General features: G+C 42.3%; 1 protein-coding gene and 1 pseudogene across 2 annotated transcripts in view; one reads left to right on the forward strand and one right to left on the reverse strand.

Annotated features, from left to right (window-relative positions):
- Window positions 1-18,161, forward strand: part of LOC112612399 (cytochrome P450 4F12) — a 56,056-nt gene extending 37,895 nt beyond the window's left edge. Inside the window, exons 8-13 of one of the 2 annotated variants that reach the window (XM_025366863.1) lie at window positions 834-900; window positions 1,086-1,215; window positions 16,927-17,060; window positions 17,152-17,216; window positions 17,427-17,509; window positions 17,895-18,161. In XM_025366863.1, coding sequence (XP_025222648.1) covers window positions 834-900; window positions 1,086-1,215; window positions 16,927-17,060; window positions 17,152-17,216; window positions 17,427-17,509; window positions 17,895-18,072 — 657 coding nt within the window. In that variant the 3' untranslated portion in view covers window positions 18,073-18,161. The remainder of the gene's footprint in view (window positions 1-833; window positions 901-1,085; window positions 1,216-16,926; window positions 17,061-17,151; window positions 17,217-17,426; window positions 17,510-17,894) is intronic. The other variant, XM_025366862.1, reaches the window with a different exon arrangement.
- A 2,370-nt stretch (window positions 18,162-20,531) lies between these two features.
- On the reverse strand, window positions 20,532-21,484 carry LOC112613335 (annotated as a pseudogene).
- Between the last annotated feature and the right edge of the window lie 345 nt (window positions 21,485-21,829).

A 21,829-nucleotide genomic window follows, 5' to 3' on the forward strand; every position in this document is an offset into this window, starting at 1 on the left:
AAGTTATTGTGTTAGTCTTTCACATTTTTATGTATATCTATATGTTTATGTCTATGTCTATATCTATGATGACAGATGCACCAAACCCCTGGATCATAGCAGCCCATTAGCTATTTACAGCAATAACATCAGGCAGAGCGGGATTGTAGAGCTGGCTCTCCATTCCTAGGGCAACACAATGTTTTTACCTGTAAATGCACAAGAATTTGCACCATAGGAGAGGGGCCCCCACATGATGAGTCTTATATCTTATATAGGACAGCTAGCTCACATGCTCCTTCTTTCTTACAGGGTGAAAGTTGAGACAGAAAGAGAGAGAGAGAGAGAGAGAGAGAGAGTGAGGGAATGCTTTGTTCTGGAGTATAAACTACTCCTCTACTGTGAGATGGCAATTTCTATAGTTTTATAACCCAAATATCTTCTGGAAAGATATGACTCTCTGAGTTTACCACTCTAGAATGTCAGCAAATATTTTTGGAGCAATACATAATTTCTAACCTCCAAGGAAAATTGCCATTCAAATATCCTGTACCCCAGGTTGCCGGTATCTTTTTCTCTGAAAGTCTGTATTATGCAGAAAAAGAAAACATTCGAGAGCCATTGATTCCTGCCACCAGGGTCCAAAGAGGAGGCAAAGGAGCTGGGGGAAGCCCTTGGAGTTGGGGCTCTGGTGATGGTGAACAAGAGAGATCTACACGTGCAGAGTGGATTTGAGTTTCTAGAAGAAGATCAGAGCTTCAGAGATTATCTCAGGTTAGACTTTGAAGTCTCAGAGATAGTATAATTTGTGTGTGTGTGTGTGTGTGTGTGTATGTGTCTTGCTTTCTCTTCAGGATGAAGATGGGAAGGCGTTGTCAGATGAGGATATAAGAGCAGAGGCTGACACCTTCATGTTTGCAGGTGAGGGTCCCAGTGTGGCACTACAGTGGGGACAGAGGTCCCTCCATCTCAGGATCCGGGTGGGTGGACCCTGGATCCCTCCATTCTGCCCATCTTCCCCCTCCCTCCATCCTCCTGAGGGCCTCAATGTCTGGGCGCTGTCCACCCTCTGGTGCTGAAGTCAAGCTTACCTGGCTGCTCCTCAGGCCATGACACCACGGCCAGTGGTCTCTCCTGGGTCCTGTACAACCTTGCAAGGCACCCAGAATACCAGGAGCGCTGCCGACAGGAGGTGCAAGAGCTTCTGAAGGATCGCGATCCTGAAGAGATTGAATGGTGAGTGCAGGTTCTTGTGGACTGTTCCTGAGCCCATCATTTGTTCTGCTCCCCAAGTGAGAAGGGGTGGAGGAGTTGTTTTGTTGATTCTTCCGCTATTGCGTAGTGGGTATAAAAGCAGAGGACCACAGGCAGGGCTTGATACCCAGCCTGGCTGTCAGGGGAAAGGTTGCAGGCCTGTAGGACCGAAAGACCCGGGCTGCTGAGAGAATTGGTGACAGTGTGTGAGGACAGATAATGCCACTTTGCACATGTTCAGCAAATGAACTTCCCCTCCACTCTCTTTTCTCCCAGAAATATCTTTTTTTCGAACATCCTCACTTCTTGAATGTTTGCTCAGGTGGCGAAGGGGAAGTTGTTTTTGTCAATTATTCCATTATTGCTTAGTAGTACTAAGAGTAGAGCCCAGAGGCAGAAGTTGGTATCTAGCCTGGCTAGCAGAGGATAATTTTCAGGCTTTTGGGACAGAGAGTCCTAGTCTGCTAAGAGAACTAGTGACAATATATGAAGGCAGATAATGGCACCTAGACACGTTCAATCAATGAATTTTTACCTTCACTTCTTTCTTGTTTTCTCTGAATTAGCATTTTTTCCCAAACATCTTTACTTCCTGAATATTTGCTCTTTTGTTCCCTAATTCCTACCCTCCAGTCCAGTCCAGGCAGTCATAAGGGAGACCTGGGGGTAAAAGTTGTCTATCTTTTGTCTAGAACATCTACATCATTCATCCATTCAGTCTTCATTCAGCAAACTCTTCCATACACGTTTCCAATGCCAGTTCTGTTCCCAGCATCTTTCTGTGCTCTGGAGACCTGGAAAGAACCCTGCCTATGGATGTGTCTTCCAGGTACTTCGAGCCTAGTGAGAACAGTCCCAGTGCAAGACATTCTCAGTCCACATGGGCAAGGATGGAGTTGAGAGCAAGAGAAGCATGGTTGGGAGTATAGAAAGTGTTTCAAGCCAGATGTGTTGGCTGTTGCTCGTGATACCAAGTACCAAGGGGGCTGAAGTGGGAGAATCACTTGAGGTCAGGTTTAAGATCAACCTGGACAATACAGAAAGAACCCATTTCTAAAAAAGTAGAAAACCAAAATAATAAAGTGCCTCAACTGAAACCCTGAATGATGATCAGTAGATGTTTGGAGGCAGTAGTACCCTAGGTGAAAAAGACAACCTGAGCAAAAATGCAGTAAGGAGGAGTGGGAGAGAAGGAGAAGAGGGAAAGAGAGGTTTGTGCACTGGGGGAGGGAGATGGTCATAAAGGGAGAAAGAAGTAAGAGGGAGGGAAAGAGCAAGATAAAGAGAGGAGGGAAGAGAGAAGAAGACAGAAAGAGAATGAGAGAGGAAGGAACTGAGTTATGATGAGATAATAACCATTGCGGTGAAGGCAGAGTCCAGCTGTGGAAGGCATGGGAAAATGGTAATGGCTTCCATTTTAACCCAAAGGCAATGGGGAGCTGTAACAAGTGGTTGAGCAGGGGAGGGACAGGTCATATCTGGGCACCAGAAAAATCTTTTCAGGGCTACTGTGGATAGAGGACCAGCTGTAGAATGAAGTCCCAGTGAAGACATTCTGGGACCTGAGCCAGGCCAGGGGCTGGGGATGGAGAGGAGGCTATGGATTGGACAGGTGTTTTGGAGGCAGTGTCCTCCCGTCCAAGCCTTTGCTCAGCACAGCAGTCTTAAATGGTGGTAAAACTTTCTGTGCTTTTAAAAACCAAAATATCAAGTAATATTGTGCACTTTGTAAAAAAAAAAAAAGTGTCCAAAAATTTATAAAAATGAGCTTCCTTCTTAACTCTCACCTTACTAGTTTCTGCCATCAATGGTTTTGTGTGTGTCCCTCCAGAAAATGGCTATCCTGATGCCCACTTTACAAGAACACACACTTTTTCTATACAAATAAGAGTGTGTAAAATAGACACAGTATTTTTTCCTAAGATGGTGGATTGGAGGCAATGTCAGTGTGCCTCTCCCATGTGGAAGGACAGAATTGTGCATAGAGATTTACACTGTGAACTTTCTTTTCCCAAGAAACAACACGGGGACTTAACAGGAAAACCAAAAGAATCCACAGATCCTTCAATAGAAGCTGCAGGCTCCATCCTACTCTGTGAGACAGGTGAAAACCTGTAAATCCCCAGAGTGTGAGAGCAGGAGAGACTGCCTCCAAGATACACATCTTCACTGAGGAATCTCAAAATCCAGACCACAGGGGAAGGCCTTCACTCTACCCAGGGCTTGAACTGATTTAAGGAGTGGTGAGAAATATAAAAGTAGAAGCAGCAGTAGGAAGTGCCTTTCAGGCACTCCCAATCTCCAGCATGGACTGAGGGAAGCCAATCGTTATTGTATGTCACAGGGGGCCTTGGGGAAGTCCGACAACTAGCTCAGGCAGGGGTCACAGGTTGAACGAAATGACCAACTGAATTTCTTGATAAAACCTTGAGTGGGAATGAACTCCCTTGAACAGAACCTGGAAGGCAAACAGGAAGTGTGCTGTAGACAGGAGTTCAGGAGCTGGGTGCCTGGCCTTGGACAGGGACAAAAAGGGGCATTGCCTGAAAGCATTGCTATTTCTGTGGGAAAAGCTTATGGCCTGGGGCAAGTCTTAGTTCTGTTCACAGACTACCTGGATCTAAATCCAGTGCTATGAGTGGAACACTGCAGGTGTGACACCCACCTCATGCCAACTGCATGGGAGCTGGATGAGGCTTACTGCTACCTGCTACTCTCCACTCCTTTGGCAAACTCTTCTGTGAGGCAGAGGCAGTTATACTCACCTCTGGAACATTACCCCAGTTACCTGAGAACGGCCTTCTGACTCTCACAGGGCAAAACAAACAAACAAAAAAAACAGTTGCAAAAAAAAAATACCTAGGAATATACTTAACCAAGGAGGTTAAAGCTCTCTACAAGGAGAACTACAAAGCAGTGCTGGACAAAACCATAGATGACACAAACCATTGAAAACATATCCCATGTTCATGGATTGGAAGAATCAATATTGTGAAAATGATCATACTGTGAAAAGCAATCTACAGATTTAATGCACTGCTTATTAAAATACCTTCATCATTTTTCACACAACTGTGAAAGGCAATTCTAAAATTCATATGGAACCAAAAAAGAGCCCGTGCAGTCAAAGCAATACCAGGCAAAAAGAAAAAATTTGAAGGCATCACATTACTGGACTTCAAATTACATTACAAGGCTACAGTTACCAAAACAGCATGGTACTGGTATAAAAGGAGGCGTTTAGACCAATGGAACAGAAAGGAGGACCCAGAAATAAAGCCAAATACTTACAGCCAACTGATCTTTGACAAAGCACACAAAAACATAAATAGGGGAAAGGACACCCTATTCCATAAATGGTACTGGGAAAGCTGGATAGCCATATGTAGAAAAATGAAACTGGATCCTCGTCTCTCTCCTTGTACAAAAATCAAAAGCTTAAATCTAAGACCTGAGAGTATAATAATTCTATAAGATAACCTTGGAAAAACTCTTCTGGACATTGGCCTAGTCAAAGAATTCATGACCAAGACCACAAAAGCAAATACAACAAAACCAAAAATAAATCAGTGGAACTTAATTTAACCAAAAAACTTCTGCACAACAAAATAATAATAATAATAACAATAATAGCAGAGTTAACAGACAACCTATAAAGTGGGGGAAAATATTTGCAAACTATGCATCTGACAAGAGGCTAGTATCCAGAATCTACAAGGAACTCAAACAAATTAGCAAGGAAAAAAAAAACCAATTCCATCAAAAAGTGGACAAAGGACACCAATAGATAATTCTCCAAAGAAGATACACAAACAGCTACGAAGTATATGAAAAAATGCACAACATCGGTAATCATCAGGGATATGCAAATTAAAACCATAGTGAGATACCACCTTATTTCTACAAGAATGGCCATAATTAAAAAGTTCAAAAACAATAGATGCATGTTGTGGATGCAGTGAAAAGTGAAATGTAGTGAAATGCTGATACACTGCTATGAAATTAACACAACCTCTGTGGAAAACAGTTAGGATATTCTTCAGGGAACTGAAAGTAAAGCTACCATTCCATCCAGCAATCTCATTACTAGGTATCCACCCAAAGGAAAAGTCATTACATGAAAAAGACAAAAGCACACACATGCTTACAGTAGCACAATTCACAACTGTAAAGATACGGAACCAACCTAAGTGCCCATTGACCAATCAGTGGATAAAGAAAATGTGGCATATATACACCATGGAATACTACTCAGCCATAAAAAGGAATGAAATAATGTCTTTTGCTGCAATTTGGATGGAGCTGGAGGCCATTATTCTAAGTGAAGTAAGTCAAGAATAGAAAACAAAATACCACATGTTTTCACCTACATGTGGGAGTTAAGCTGTGAGGACACAAATACATACAGAGTGATATAATGAGGTATGGAGACTCGGAGGACAAGGTTGGGAGGTAGGTAAAGGAGAAAAAACTACATACTGGGGACAGTGTACACTGCATGGGTGATGAGTGCACTAAAACCTCAGAATTCACCACTATAGAAATCATCCATGTAACCAAACCACTTGTACCCCAAATGCTATTGAAATAAAAAGAAATAAAGTAGACACATATCTTCACATTAAAAATATATCTTTGGGAGCTTTTCTTTTCTTTTTCTCAAAATATGAGTTTTGGGGGGCGGAGCAAGATGGCCGAATAGGAGCAGCTCCAGTCTTCAACTCCCAGCGCCAGCGACACAGAAGACCGGTGATTTCGGCATTTTCAACTGAGGTACTGGGTTCATCTCACTGGGGAGTGCCGGACGATCGGTACTGGTCAGCTGCTGCAGCCCGACCAGCGAGTGCTGAAGCAGGGCGAGGCATTGCCTCACCTGAGAAGCGCAAGGGGGAAGGGAATCCCTTTTCCTAGCCAGGGGAACTGAGACACACAACACCTGGAGAATCGGGTAACTCCCACCCCAATACTGCGCTTTGAGCAAACAGGCACACCAGGAGATCATATCCCACACCTGGCCGGGAGGGTCCCACACCCACGGAGCCTCCCTCATTGCTATTACAGCAGTCTGTGATCTACCGGCAAGGCAGCAGCGAGGCTGGGGGAGGGGCGCCCGCCATTGCTGAGGCTTAAGTAGGTAAACAAAGCTGCTGGGAAGCTCGAACTGGGTGGAGCTCACAGCAGCTCAAGGAAACCTGCCTGTCTCTGTAGACTCCACCTCTGGGGGCAGGGCACAGAAAACAATAACAAAGCAGCAGACACCTCTGCAGACGCAAACGACTCTGTCTGACAGCTTTGGAGAGAGCAGTGGATCTCCCAACACGGAGGTTGAGATCTGAGAAGGGACAGACTCCCTGCTCAAGCGGGTCCCTGACCCCTGAGTAGCCTAACTGGGAGACATCCCCCACTAGGGGCAGTCTGACACCCCACACCTCACAGGGTGGAGTACACCCCTGAGAGGAAGCTTCCAAAGCAAGAATCAGACAGGTACACTTGCTGTTCAGAAATATTCTATCTTCTGCAGCCTCTGCTGCTGTTACCCAGGCAAACAGGGTCTGGAGTGGACCTCAAGCAATCTCCAACAGACCTACAGCTGAGGGTCCTGACTGTTAGAAGGAAAACTATCAAACAGGAAGGACACCTACACCAAAACCCCATCAGTACATCACCATCATCAAAGACCAGAGGCAGATAAAACCACAAAGATGGGGAAAAAGCAGGGCAGAAAAGCTGGAAATTCAAAAAACAAGAGCGCATCTCCCCCGGCAAAGGAGCGCAGCTCATCGCCAGCAACGGATCAAAGCTGGACGGAGAATGACTTTGACGAGATGAGAGAAGAAGGCTTCAGTCCATCAAATTTCTCAGAGCTAAAGGAGGAATTACGTACCCAGCGCAAAGAAACTAAAAATCTTGAAAAAAAAGTGGAAGAATTGACGGCTAGACTAATTAATGCAGAGAAGGTCATAAACGAAATGAAAGAGATGAAAACCATGACACGAGAAATACGTGACAAATGCACAAGCTTCAGTAACCGACTCGATCAACTGGAAGAAAGAGTATCAGCAATTGAGGATCAAATGAATGAAATGAAGCGAGAAGAGAAACCAAAAGAAAAAAGAAGAAAAAGAAATGAACAAAGCCTGCAAGAAGTATGGGATTATGTAAAAAGACCAAATCTACGTCTGATTGGGGTGCCTGAAAGTGAGGGGGAAAATGGAACCAAGTTGGAAAACACTCTTCAGGATATCATCCAGGAGAACTTCCCCAACCTAGTAGGGCAGGCCAACATTCAAATCCAGGAAATACAGAGAACGCCACAAAGATACTCCTCGAGAAGAGCAACTCCAAGACACATAATTGCCAGATTCACCAAAGTTGAAATGAAGGAAAAAATCTTAAGGGCAGCCAGAGAGAAAGGTCGGGTTACCCACAAAGGGAAGCCCATCAGACTCACAGCAGATCTCTCGGCAGAAACTCTACAAGCCAGAAGAGAGTGGGGGCCAATATTCAACATTCTTAAAGAAAAGAATTTTAAACCCAGAATTTCATATCCAGCCAAACTAAGTTTCATAAGTGAAGGAGAAATAAAATCCTTTACAGATAAGCAAATGCTTAGAGATTTTGTCACCACTAGGCCTGCCTTACAAGAGACCCTGAAGGAAGCACTCAACATGGAAAGGAACAACCGGTACCAGCCATCTCAAAAACATGCCAAAATGTAAAGACCATCGAGGCTAGGAAGAAACTGCATCAACTAATGAGCAAAATAACCAGTTAATATCATAATGGCAGGATCAAGTTCACACATAACAATCTTAACCTTAAATGTAAATGGACTAAATGCTCCAATTAAGAGACACAGACTGGCAAACTGGATAAAGAGTCAAGACCCATCAGTCTGCTGTATTCAGGAGACCCATCTCACACGCAGAGACATACATAGGCTCAAAATAAAGGGATGGAGGAAGATTTACCAAGCAAATGGAGAACAAAAAAAAGCGGGGGTTGCAATACTAGTCTCTGATAAAACAGACTTTAAACCATCAAAGATCAAAAGAGACAAAGAAGGCCATTACATAATGGTAAAGGGATCAATTCAACAGGAAGAGCTAACTATCCTAAATATATATGCACCCAATACAGGAGCACCCAGATTCATAAAGCAAGTCCTTAGAGACTTACAAAGAGACTTAGACTCCCATACAATAATAATGGGAGACTTCAACACTCCATTGTCAACATTAGACAGATCAACGAGACAGAAAGTTAACAAGGATATCCAGGAATTGAACTCATCTCTGTAGCAAGCAGACCTAATAGACATCTATAGAACTCTCCACCCCAAATCAACAGAATATACATTCTTCTCAGCACCACATCGTACTTATTCCAAAATTGACCACGTAATTGGAAGTAAAGCACTCCTCAGCAAATGTACAAGAACAGAAATTATAACAAACTGTCTCTCAGACCACAGTGCAATCAAACTAGAACTCAGGACTAAGAAACTCAATCAAAACCGCTCAACTACATGGAAACTGAACAACCTGCTCCTGAATGACTACTGGGTACATAACGAAATGAAGGCAGAAATAAAGATGTTCTTTGAAACCAATGAGAACAAAGATACAACATACCAGAATCTCTGGGACACATTTAAAGCAGTGTGTAGAGGGAAATTTATAGCACTAAATGCTCACAAGAGAAAGCAGGAAAGATCTAAAATTGACACTCTAACATCGCAATTAAAAGAACTAGAGAAGCAAGAGCAAACACATTCGAAAGCTAGCAGAAGGCTAGAAATAACTAAGATCAGAGCAGAACTGAAGGAGATAGAGACACAAAAAACCCTCCAAAAAATCAATGAATCCAGGAGTTGGTTTTTTGAAAAGATCAACAAAATTGACAGACCACTAGCAAGACTAATAAAGAAGAAAAGAGAGAAGAATCAAATCGACGCAATTAAAAATGAAAAAGGGGATATCACCACCGACCCCACAGAAATACAAACTACCATCAGAGAATACTATAAACACCTCTACGCAAATAAACTGGAAAATCTAGAAGAAATGGATAATTTCCTGGACACTTACACTCTTCCAAGACTAAACCAGGAAGAAGTTGAATCCCTGAATAGACCAATAGCAGGCTCTGAAATCGAGGCAACAATTAATAGCCTACCAACCAAAAAAAGTCCAGGACCAGATGGATTCACAGCTGAATTCTACCAGAGGTACAAGGAGGAGTTGGTACCATTCCTTCTGAAACTATTCCAATCAATAGAAAAAGAGGGAATCCTCCCTAACTCATTTTATGAGGCCAACATCATCCTGATACCAAAGCCTGGCAGAGATACAACAAAAAAAGAGAATTTTAGACCAATATCCCTGATGAACATCGATGCAAAAATCCTCAATAAAATACTGGCAAACCGGATTCAGCAACACATCAAAAAGCTTATCCACCATGATCAAGTGGGCTTCATCCCTGGGATGCAAGGCTGGTTCAACATTCGCAAATCAATAAACATAATCCAGCATATAAACAGAACCAAAGACAAGAACCACATGATTATTTCAATAGATGCAGAAAAGGCTTTTGACAAAATTCAACAGCCCTTCATGCTAAAAACGCTCAATAAATTCGGTATTGATGGAACGTACCTCAAAATAATAAGAGCTATTTATGACAAACCCACAGCCAATATCATACTGAATGGGCAAAAACTGGAAAAATTCCCTTTGAAAACTGGCACAAGACAGGGATGCCCTCTCTCACCACTCCTATTCAACATAGTGTTGGAAGTTCTGGCTAGGGCAATCAGGCAAGAGAAAGAAATCAAGGGTATTCAGTTAGGAAAAGAAGAAGTCAAATTGTCCCTCTTTGCAGATGACATGATTGTATATTTAGAAAACCCCATTGTCTCAGCCCAAAATCTCCTTAAGCTGATAAGCAACTTCAGCAAAGTCTCAGGATACAAAATTAATGTGCAAAAATCACAAGCATTCTTATACACTAGTAACAGACAAACAGAGAGCCAAATCATGAATGAACTTCCATTCACAATTGCTTCAAAGAGAATCAAATACCTAGGAATCCAACTTACAAGGGATGTAAAGGACCTCTTCAAGGAGAACTACAAACCACTGCTCAGTGAAATAAAAGAGGACACAAACAAATGGAAGAACATACCATGCTCATGGATAGGAAGAATCAATATCGTGAAAATGGCCATACTGCCCAAGGTAATTTATAGATTCAATGCCATCCCCATCAAGCTACCAATGAGTTTCTTCACAGAATTGGAAAAAACTGCTTTAAAGTTCATATGGAACCAAAAAAGAGCCCGCATCTCCAAGACAATCCTAAGTCAAAAGAACAAAGCTGGAGGCATCACGCTACCTGACTTCAAACTATACTACAAGGCTACAGTAACCAAAACAGCATGGTACTGGTACCAAAACAGAGATATAGACCAATGGAACAGAACAGAGTCCTCAGAAATAATACCACACATCTACAGCCATCTGATCTTTGACAAACCTGAGAGAAACAAGAAATGGGGAAAGGATTCCCTATTTAATAAATGGTGCTGGGAAAATTGGCTAGCCATAAGTAGAAAGCTGAAACTGGATCCTTTCCTTACTCCTTATACGAAAATTAATTCAAGATGGATTAGAGACTTAAATGTTAGACCTAATACCATAAAAATCCTAGAGGAAAATCTAGGTAGTACCATTCAGGACATAGGCATGGGCAAAGACTTCATGTCTAAAACACCAAAAGCAACGGCAGCAAAAGCCAAAATTGACAAATGGGATCTCATTAAACTAAAGAGCTTCTGCACAGCAAAAGAAACTACCATCAGAGTGAACAGGCAACCTACAGAATGGGAGAAAATTTTTGCAATCTACTCATCTGACAAAGGGCTAATATCCAGAACCTACAAAGAACTCAAACAAATTTACAAGAAAAAAACAAACAACCCCATCAAAAAGTGGGCAAAGGATATGAATAGACATTTCTCAAAAGAAGACATTCATACAGCCAACAAACACATGAAAAAATGCTCATCATCACTGGCCATCAGAGAAATGCAAATCAAAACCACAATGAGATACCATCTCACACCAGTTAGAATGGCGATCATTCAAAAGTCAGGAAACAACAGGTGCTGGAGAGGATGTGGAGAAATAGGAACACTTTTACACTGTTGGTGGGATTGTAAACTAGTTCAACCATTATGGAAAACAGTATGGCGATTCCTCAAGGATCTAGAACTAGATGTACCATATGACCCAGCCATCCCATTACTGGGTATATACCCAAAGGATTATAAATTATGCTGCTATAAAGACACATGCACACGTATGTTTATTGCAGCACTATTCACAATAGCAAAGACTTGGAATCAACCCAAATGTCCATCAGTGACAGATTGGATTAAGAAAATGTGGCATATATACACCATGGAATACTATGCAGCCATAAAAAAGGATGAGTTTGTGTCCTTTGTAGGGACATGGATGCAGCTGGAATCCATCATTCTTAGCAAACTATCACAAGAACAGAAAACCAAACACCGCATGTTCTCACTCATAGGTGGGAACTGAACAATGAGATCACTTGGACTCGGGAAGGGGAACATCACACACCGGGGCCTATCATGGGGAGGGGGGCGGGGGGAGGGATTGCATTGGGAGTTATACCTGATGTAAATGACGAGTTGATGGGTGCAGCACACCAACAAGGCACAAGTATACATATGTAACAAACCTGCACGTTATGCATATGTACCCTACAACTTACAGTATAATAATAATAAATAAATTAAAAAAATAAATAAATAAATAAATAAAGAAGATGATAATTTCAAAAAAAAAAAATATATGAGTTTTGGAATATTTGTTTTATTTCTAATTGACAAATTTTACTTATATATATTTATAGGGTGCAACGTGATGTTATGATATATGTATACAATGTGGAATGATTAAGTCAATTTAATAAACACACCCATCATCTCATATACTCATCATTTTTGTGGTGAGAACTTTTGAAATTTGATCTTTCAGCAATTTTCAGAAATATATTATTATCATCTATAGTCACCACGCATGTAATAGATCTCAAAACTTATTCCTCCTGTGTAATGGAAACTTGTACCCTCTGACCAATGTCTTTCCATTCTCTCTTTGTCCCTTCTCTGGTAACCACCATTCTTTTCTTGGTTTCCATGATTTCTGTATTAGCTATTTTAGATCTCACAGATAATTAACGTCATGTGCTATTTGTCTTCTTGTGCTTGACTTATTTCACTTAGCATAATGTCCTCCAGGTTCTTCTATGTTGTCACAAATGAAAGAATTTTCTTCTGTTTTTAAGGCTGAATAGCACTCCGTTCTGTATATATACCACATGGAAAATGAGGTTTGAATAACAAAAGCAATGATGAGAACAGGTTCTTCTTGCACTCAATGAGACATTACAGATAAGACAAGGGTTATCCTTGACATTCCTGCTACCCCACCTAATCTCCCTTTCTCCAAGGGGGCCTGCAGAGATACTGATTTGTCATCTAACTGTCTGTCTGTTTATCAGTCTATCTACATATCTTTCTATTATCTCTCTCCTTTTATGTTCCATGTATTTTTTGTCCTATGGTATTTACATTTATGGCCATTTCAGAACATGTTTTTTTCCCACTTAATAGTGTGTCTGATAGCTATTTTTTCTGAGTGCTGAATAGCATTCTATGTTTTATTTGTCCCATCCCTTTCTTGAAGACACTTGTATAAACATTTCTAATCATTGTAGATATGGTCAATTTGCCTTCCAGAGTCTCTGCATTGATTTACCTTCTGGCCTGCATTGTGTGACAGGACTAGTGATCCTCATTTTCTCCTTTAGTGTAGCTGTATAATGTTCCATCTGTGGATGTTTGTTGTGGGAAGTCAGGGACCCTGAATGGAGGTAACAGCTGGAGCCCCAGCAGAGGAACATAAATTGTGAAGATTTCATTTTAATATGGACATTTATCAGTTCCCAAATAATGCTTTTATAATTTCTTATGCCTGTCTTTACTCTAATCTCTTAATCCTGTTATCTTCATAAGGTGAGGATGTACGTCAACTCAGGATCATTGTGATAATTGTGTTAACTGTACAAATTGACTGCAAAACGTGTGTTTGAACAATATGAAATCAGTGCACCTTGAAAAAGAACAGAATAACAGCAATTTTTAGGGAACAAGGGAAGACAACCAAAAGGTTTGACTGCCTGCAGGGTTGGGCAAAAAGGGCCATATTTTTCTTCTTGCAGAGAGCCTACAAATGGACGTACAAGTAGGGAAGATATTGCTAAATTCTTTTCTTAGCAAGGAATGTTCATACCCTGGGAAAGGAATGCATTCCTGGGGAGAGGCCTGTAATGGCCGCTCTGGGAATGTCTGTGTTATGTGGCTGAGATAAAGACTGAGATCCACCCTGGTCTCCTACAGCACCCTCAGGCTTACTAGGGTGGGGAAAACTCCGCCCTGGTAAATTTGTGGTCAGATCAGTTCTCTGCTATCAAACCCTGTTTTCTTTTGTCTAGGATGCTCATCAAGACAGTACGTGCACTGCTGAACATAGACCCTTATCAGTAGTTCTGCTTTTGCACTTTGCCTTGTGATCTTTGTTAGACCCTTATCAGTAGTTCTGCTTTTGCTCTTTGCCTTGTGATCTTTGTTAGACCCTTATCAGTAGTTCTGCTTTTGCCTTTTGTCCTGTTCCCTCAGAAATGATCTTTGTTAGACCCTTATTAGTAGTTCTGCTTTTTCCCCTTTGAAGCATGTGATCTTTGTACCTACTTCCAGTTCTTACATCCCCTCCCCTTTTGAAATCCTCAATAAAAGCTTGCTGGTTTTGAGGCTCAGGTGGGCATCACGGTCCTACCAATATGTGATGTCACTCCTGGTGGCCCAGCTGTAAAATTCCTCTCTTTATACTGTCTCTCTTTATTTCTCAGCTGACTGACACTTATGGAAAATAGAAATAACCTACATTGAAATATTGGGGGTGGGTTCCCCCAATAGATATTTATCTAAACATCTCCCCATCCATGTATATTTGGCTTGTTTCATCCTTTTGCTAAATTAAACCTGTGCAATTGGCATGTGTCTACAGTGAGCATTGCTCATATGTGTAAGCATCTCTGCAGGACAAATTCCCAAAAGTGCAATTGCTGAATCAAGGACCATTAGCATTCCACAATTGTAATAATGATTGCAAATCCATTTCTGTATTTGCTGAGTTTGATGGCACAAGCTTTCCCACAAATTTGCCAATAGTGTTATTGTATTATTAAATTTAAAATTTTTGTCAGTCTTCACATGTCATCTTTTAATGAGCATTTTCTTAAATAACAGTGAGAAAGAGCATCCTTTGTCCAAGTTGATAAGCCACTTACTTTCTTTCTATGGGAGTGGTCATCTTATATTTTCTGCTGTTTTTCTTTGGGTTCTTTTTTCTTATTTACTTATAAGAATGTGTATCACAATTAATGATTTTTTTCTGTCTTTTGTTGCAAAAGATTGCCTTTTGACTTTTTTTGGGGGTGCTTTTGGTTAATTTTTATGAAGTTACATTTGTCCATATTTTCTTTTGTACCACACTACCCATCTGTTTCCCAGAGTTTTGTGGGGCTTCCTTTAGCAGATGGGAAGTTTTCACTTATTCACACGTCTGTCTCTGACCTTTTTAGTCTTTTGAATGCATCCCTTTTTATGGCATTGCCATACTATTTTTATTACTGTGACTTTTTTTTCTTTTTTCTTTTCTTGAGTTGGAGTCTAGCTGGAGAGCAGTAGTGGGATCTCAGCTTACTGAAACCTCCCATCTCCCAGGTTCAAGTGATTCTCCTGACTCAGTCTCCTGAATAGCTGGGATGACGGGCACTGTCCACCACGCCCGGCTAATTTTTGTATTTTTAGTAGAGATGAGGTTTTACCACTTTGGTCAGGCTGGTCTCAAACTCCTGACCTCAAGTGATCCGCCCACCTCGGCTTCCCAATACTGTGACTTTCTAATAGTTTTTAACATCTGGCAGAGTGGCTTTTTTTTGTTGTTGTTGTTAAATCAACCCTTACAAACATTTGTTGTATGGCAAAGTGTATGTTTTATTTGGATTGAGGGAAATTTATAGTGAAATACAGAGACTTCATGTTTCTTTTTAAGTTTAATCCAGGTATTTTATATCATTATGACTAGTATCTTTTCTTTTATTATGTTTTCAGTTGATGGTTATTTCTACATGGTAAAACTAATGATTTATGCATATAAATTCTGTGCCCAATGAACACAGTACATGCTAAAGATGGTGTTGTGTATCAAGAGAAAAAATATAAATAATTAAGTAAAAGTTCTTGGGACAACTGGAAAGCCTTCTGGAAAAAAGGCAACTGAACCTGGTTCTCGTGTCTTATGACAAGATAATGTTCAGATTAATCATTTTTTTCTAAAAGAGTCCTAAAAGCTCTAGAAGGAACCATGAGAAAATTATTTTATACCTCCAGACTAGGGATAATTTTGACATAAGTCCCAGGGGCTATGAAAAAGTGATATACTGTTAAATGAGAAAAGATACATGCCAGGCATGGTGGTTCATGCCTGTAATCCTAGCAGTTTGTGAGGCCAAGGTGGGGAGATCACTTGAGATCAGGAGTTCAAGACCAGCCTTGTCAACATGGGGAAACCCCGTCTCTACTAAAAATAAAAAAAAATTAGCTGGCTGTGGTGGTGAATGCCTGTAGTCCCAGCTACTTGAAAGGCTGAGGCAGGAGATTCACTTGAACCTGGGAGTGGCGGTTGAAGTGAGCCGAGATTGTGCCACTGCACTCCAGCCGGGGCAACAGTGAATCCATCCTAGCCCCCCACTCCCACATAAAGGGCACATAATAGTGTCTATAGTAGATGGTGTGCTCCCATATAATTTTTTAAGATGCTAAAAATTAGCCCAGAAAGCATACATTAAAAAAATAATAATCTGGCAATGTGTGGGGAGAAGTAAATGGCATTGGGCCATAGAGGTGGATTATGTTTTAAAGTTCTCAAATTCTGAACCAAATAAGTGCACACAATATTAAAATTTTAAATAGCCACTGCAAAAGAAGAAAGATTAAGCAGAGAATTCAGCTCCTTTGCTGGATCTTCAATGTTTATAAACGTTTTCCAGTGGGGCCTCTAGTGTTTTCTAAGTGGAAAATCATTATCTGCCAAAATGATACATCTGCTCTCACATTTCAAATTAAATGACTCTCTTTTTTTCCTTTGCCTAATTGAACGTTCTGGTATCTGTAGTACCATGCTAAATAAGAGCAAAACATTGGATCTGGGTATTTTGTTTTTTTACTCATTTGCATTTGAGTTTGCTTTCTTGCCATAGACAGTGTTTATTTTTATGCAAATTTGTTAACCTTTTACCGCTGGCTTCTGGTGTTTTCATCAGAGTATTTTTAACTGCTTGGCTAAATTTTCTCTGATACTTTTCTAATTGTCTGCTTCTCTAATTGTTTTCTGCTTTTGAAAATTCTCAAATGTTTGATCCCCATGGAGTTTATTTTGTGACAGGGAGAAAAGGTCTCATCTGGAAACAGAAAAGCTGGAGTGTTGTGTCTTCGCTCCCTTGATAATGATTGGGGCTGGGGTGTTTCCTTAGGGACGACCTGGCCCAGCTGCCCTTCCTGACCATGTGCGTGAAGGAGAGCCTGCGGTTACATCCCCCAGCTCCCTTCATCTCCCGACACTGCACACAGGACATTGTTCTCCCAGATGGCCGAGTCATCCCAAAAGGTGCCCACAGCCTCAGGGGGAGGAGCCTCCCAGGTAGGAAGATGGACCCTTCAGGGGGTCCTCGTCCTGACTGCCCCCTTCTCTCCCACAGGCATTATCTGCGTCATCAATATTATAGGGGTCCATCACAACCCAACTGTGTGGCCGGATCCTGAGGTGCTGCCTTCCTCATTCACCCCCCCGCCCCATCCTCTACTCTTTTTTTTCTTTGTTTGTTTTTTGTCAATTCCAATGTTCCTAGTGGAGGGGGCAGGGTTTTGATGAGGAAAATCCAGCATCACCTCCCCCCAACACACACATTTGTCTCTCCAACAAGGCTGCTGGACCTAGGAGACCCCATCCAGCAAACCTTTGTCTCACCTGCAGGTCTATGACCCCTACCGCTTCGACCCAGAGAACAGCAAGGAGAGGTCACCTCTGGCTTTTATTCCCTTCTCCGCGGGGCCCAGGTAAGAACGTCGTGTGTCTGAGGATGGGGTGATGGGTGCCGGAATCGAAAAAGGAGGACGTTGCAGATGGTCCCACTTCCAGATCTCCCCTCTATTTCTTCACAGTTTATGGGAAAACGTCCACAGAATGGGGATGACTAGGTCCTAGAGGAGTCGCCAGAGTGCTCAAAATCCCCTTCTCCATCTGCTGGTCTGAGAGGGAGCTGGAGTCTGGCCCAGGCTCCAGGACATGCAATCCCACATGGGGGTCCCAGGCATGCTTAGCCCCTCTCTATAGCTCTCAGGCTGAGCTGGGTGTGGTTGGGGGTTCCGGACCAGGTTCCTGGAGTGATGGGACCCAAATGCGGGCCTTGGGCGAAGTCACATTCCACTCTCCCACCTGCAGGAACTGCATCGGACAGGCGTTCGCCATGGCGGAGATGAAGACTGTCCTGGCGCTCATGCTGCTGCACTTCCGGTTCCTGCCGGACCACACTGAGCCCCGCCGGAAGCCGGAGCTGATCCTGCGCGCCGAGGGCGGGCTTTGGCTGCGGGTGGAGTCCCTGAACGCAGGCTTGCAGTGACTCTCTGATCCATCCACCTCTTTTTTTTTTTGCAGATTCTAATGAATAAAACGGTGCTATCACCTCTGCATGGGCCTCACTGCCTGCAGGGTGCGTTGGGGATTGGGAGGCTTCAGGGTGAGGTCTAACCTCGGTGGGTTGGGCGGGGTGTTGTCCCTGACCCCAAGACCCTGACTGCCTCTTTGGCTGAGCATAGGGCCTCTATGCCTATAGCAGGGTCTCTCAGAGCCCAAGTATGGACTTTATCCTGTGGACAATATGGAGCCATGGGAGGGTTTTGAGCAGGAGAGGGACCAGGGTTAAGAACGGATTTAAGAAGCGAGACCGAGGCTCAGTCAGTGAGAAGCAACCATAGAGGCAGATCCTTTCTTCTGGTCTGGGAGTGTCCCAAGACTGAGGTCCCTGTCCAGTTCAGAACATAGGGATAGAAGGGTGCAGCTTTTACCCTGGCAGGCTCTCAGGAATTCTCAATTTCCTTTCTTGCCAACCTCCCACCCTACGTCTCCCCTTTCCAGTTGATCACTTTTCTGACCCCCTTTCCCTAACTTCAGGCAGCTCCATTTTTTCCTCTTTTGAGACCTCTGACTCTGCCCAGGCAGCCCGTCCATCAGGTACTACCTGAATCCTCCCCCTACTATCTTCTGTTATGTGCCAGGCACTCTCACAAGTGTCAGATGTTGGGCACGTCCTCACCCTTTCACCTCTAGATTCCTCCTTCATTCCCATCACTCACCCGTCTTGGGGTCAGGACCTTCCCTTTTGACCCTTGAGATTCAAAGCCAGATGATTGGAAACGAAACACCATCCCAAACGTATGGGATCTGGAGCCAGACTGTGGTGCTGAAGTCTCACATTTGCTGTGTGACTTGAGCCAGTTAATTCCCCTCTATGCACTTCAGTTTCCTCAAACATATAATGCGGGCAACAACCTACCTCAGGGTTGTTCTGAAGACAAAGTTTGAGGAACTCGGAACTGTGCCTGGTGCACATTGGATGCTTAATAAATGAGGCCATTATTACCTTCTCTCTGAGAAAGTCTGGCTAATAAAGCATGTTGCCTTTCGAGATAGTTTTTTTCTACCATGACTTTAAAGACTGTCTTGGAACTCATAGGCAAAAATTCTGATATTTGTGCTCCTTGAATAAGCTCCTGGTTGCCATGGTGCTTCATTGATGATAAGCACACATGCAAGTGTTGTCTAGAGTATGCAGGATAAGGCAAAAGATAGTTTTTTTTGTTTGGAATTTTATAGCATAAACATAGGTTAAAACTTCTTCCAACCATGTCACCTTTTGACCTTGCGAGTCCATGATCTCTACTTTTCTAGAATGAAATCTCTTTCAGTGTTGACCACATTCCAGCACCAGCAGGAAGCACAGGCGAGGGCACTATGAGTAGCATTAGAAGAGAATTCACACTGTAAAAATAATATTCATTCCTCAGTTAGTGGAACCAATGGCTATAACCAGAAAACCAAAAAAATGATGCATCCATTGGAGGCAAGGGAGTACATATCCTAGAATGACCCATTGACATTGCAGAGGAACTGTGTCAAAAATGCTTGGAGGAGAGATGAGGCTATCTTATTAGGACATATTACAGACCTATTATTAAGATATATTAAACCCTATTACCAACCTCCTTTTTTCTCTCTTCCTCCCTTTACCAGATTTTGCTCCAAATTCTTAGTTATTACATTTCCTGTACAGATAAAAAAAATTTAAAGAACTCCCTTTTTACTTGACACCTGCTTTCTCTCTGTCTTCCTCTCTCTGTCTCTCTCTCTCTTTATTCTGTCTATGTCTCTGTATCTCTCGCTGTCTTCTATCTCTGTCTCTGTCTCTGTATCTCTCTGTCTTTCTCCTTCTTGGTCTCTCTCTACTTTTGCATTCTGACATCCTTCACTCAACTCCACATATTAATATCCACACCCAAACTTAGGATATATCTCTCCCAAAGACAGTGAGGAACTTTATATAAGAACCAGTTTCTCTGAGGGAAGTAGTTTATTTTCCTTTGTACATTTCTTCTAATTAAAAGGATAATATTTATAAAACACTGGACACAGTGCCAATGCATAGAAAAAACTTAATGCTTGGTGGCATTTATGACTATCATGTTGTTCTTACTTTTTCTTACACTAGGGGAAAATAAAATATATTTTGCCAGTCCATTCAAGAAGAACCATGTTCATAAGTGCCCAGACACATCCATGTGATGATCCCCACCTGTCCATAGATAGAAAACACATTTCTAAGCACAGATAATAGGATAAAGTTCACAATGGCTCATAAACAAGAGATTGTGATCACTTGAGGCTAAGCAAAAAGGGATAAGAAACAATAGCTAGTATGTATCAAATAGATATTTTCACATACCTGAACCCTTACAACAGTCCTATGGAGACAGACATTATCTTCAGCTCTTCTATTATATTTTATCACCACCAAATTGGCACTCAGGAGCTTAGAAGACAGAATTTTCTGTAAAAGTTTTTATTTATGGCATTCTTCAGCTTCTTGTTCCTTAAGCTGAAAATGATTGGGCTAAGGAAGGGGGTGAAGACAGTATAGGTGGTGGCCATCAAGGCATCACTGTACATAGAATGAAAGCCCTTGGGCTTGAGGTAGAAAAGGGAGGGAAAACTATAGTGCGTGACCACCACAGTGAGGTGGGATACACATGTGGAGAAAGTCTTGTGCCGGCCCTCAGCACAGGGAATCCTCAAGATGGCAGCCACAATGAAGACATAGGAGAGGATGATGAGTAATAAACAGCCTATCAGGGCTGTGACACACACCAGCATCACACCCATCATGACAGATGATGTCTTGTTCCCACAGGCCAACTTCAAAAGGGAAAGCACATGACAGGCAAAATGGTGGATCACGTTAGACCCACAGAAAGTGAGGTGGAAAACTATCATTGTCACCATCATCCCCATGACTGAGCCACCAGCCCAGGTCCAGGCCACAAGACGGGCACAGTCACGGGGACTCATGAGCACGTTGTAACGCAGTGGGTGGCAGATGGCCACGTAGCGATCATAGCCCATGACCATGAGAAGGAAGGAGTGAGTGAAGCCAAACATGAAGGAGAAGAACATCTGACTGGCACAAGACACAAAGGTGATGGAATGATGGGTGGAGAGCAGATCAGCCAGCATGCGAGGGGTGATGGCAACAGTGAACAGAATCTCAGAGATGGAGAGGGCACACAAGAAGAGGTACATGGGTATGTGGAGTCTGTGTTCAATCCAGATTGTGGCCATGATAAGAAGGTTGCCCAGCAATGTGAACAGGAACATCAGGAGAACAACAGCAGGAACAAGACGGGCAGGAGCTGCTGGGGGAAGCCTGAGAAGCCAAAGAGGATAAATTCAGACATGGTGCTGTAGTTCTGACCAGGCATGGATACTGCATCTGGTGAGATTAGAAACAAAATTAAATGACAGTGGTTAAAACACAGACTCTAGCACACACCAAATGGCAACTCAGCAGCTCTATGCTATTCAACAACTGGCAGAATTTTCTGGGTCTCACTTTCCTCATCTGTAAAATGGAGTAAACAATAATAGCTCTTAACATTCAGCAATGTGACAAAGATCAGATGAGATCAATATATTACATGATCATGTCAGATTTTGGCTACTAATTGCGTTTCTATTAACACCGACTGACATAAAGGAAAGGTTCAATACTTGGAGCCATTAGAGACAGGCATAGATGATCAGGGTCAGAGTCTCTTGATAGTGTG

The sequence above is a fragment of the Theropithecus gelada genome, chromosome 19 (genome assembly GCF_003255815.1).
Source record: "Theropithecus gelada isolate Dixy chromosome 19, Tgel_1.0, whole genome shotgun sequence".
Taxonomy (NCBI): domain Eukaryota; kingdom Metazoa; phylum Chordata; class Mammalia; order Primates; family Cercopithecidae; genus Theropithecus; species Theropithecus gelada.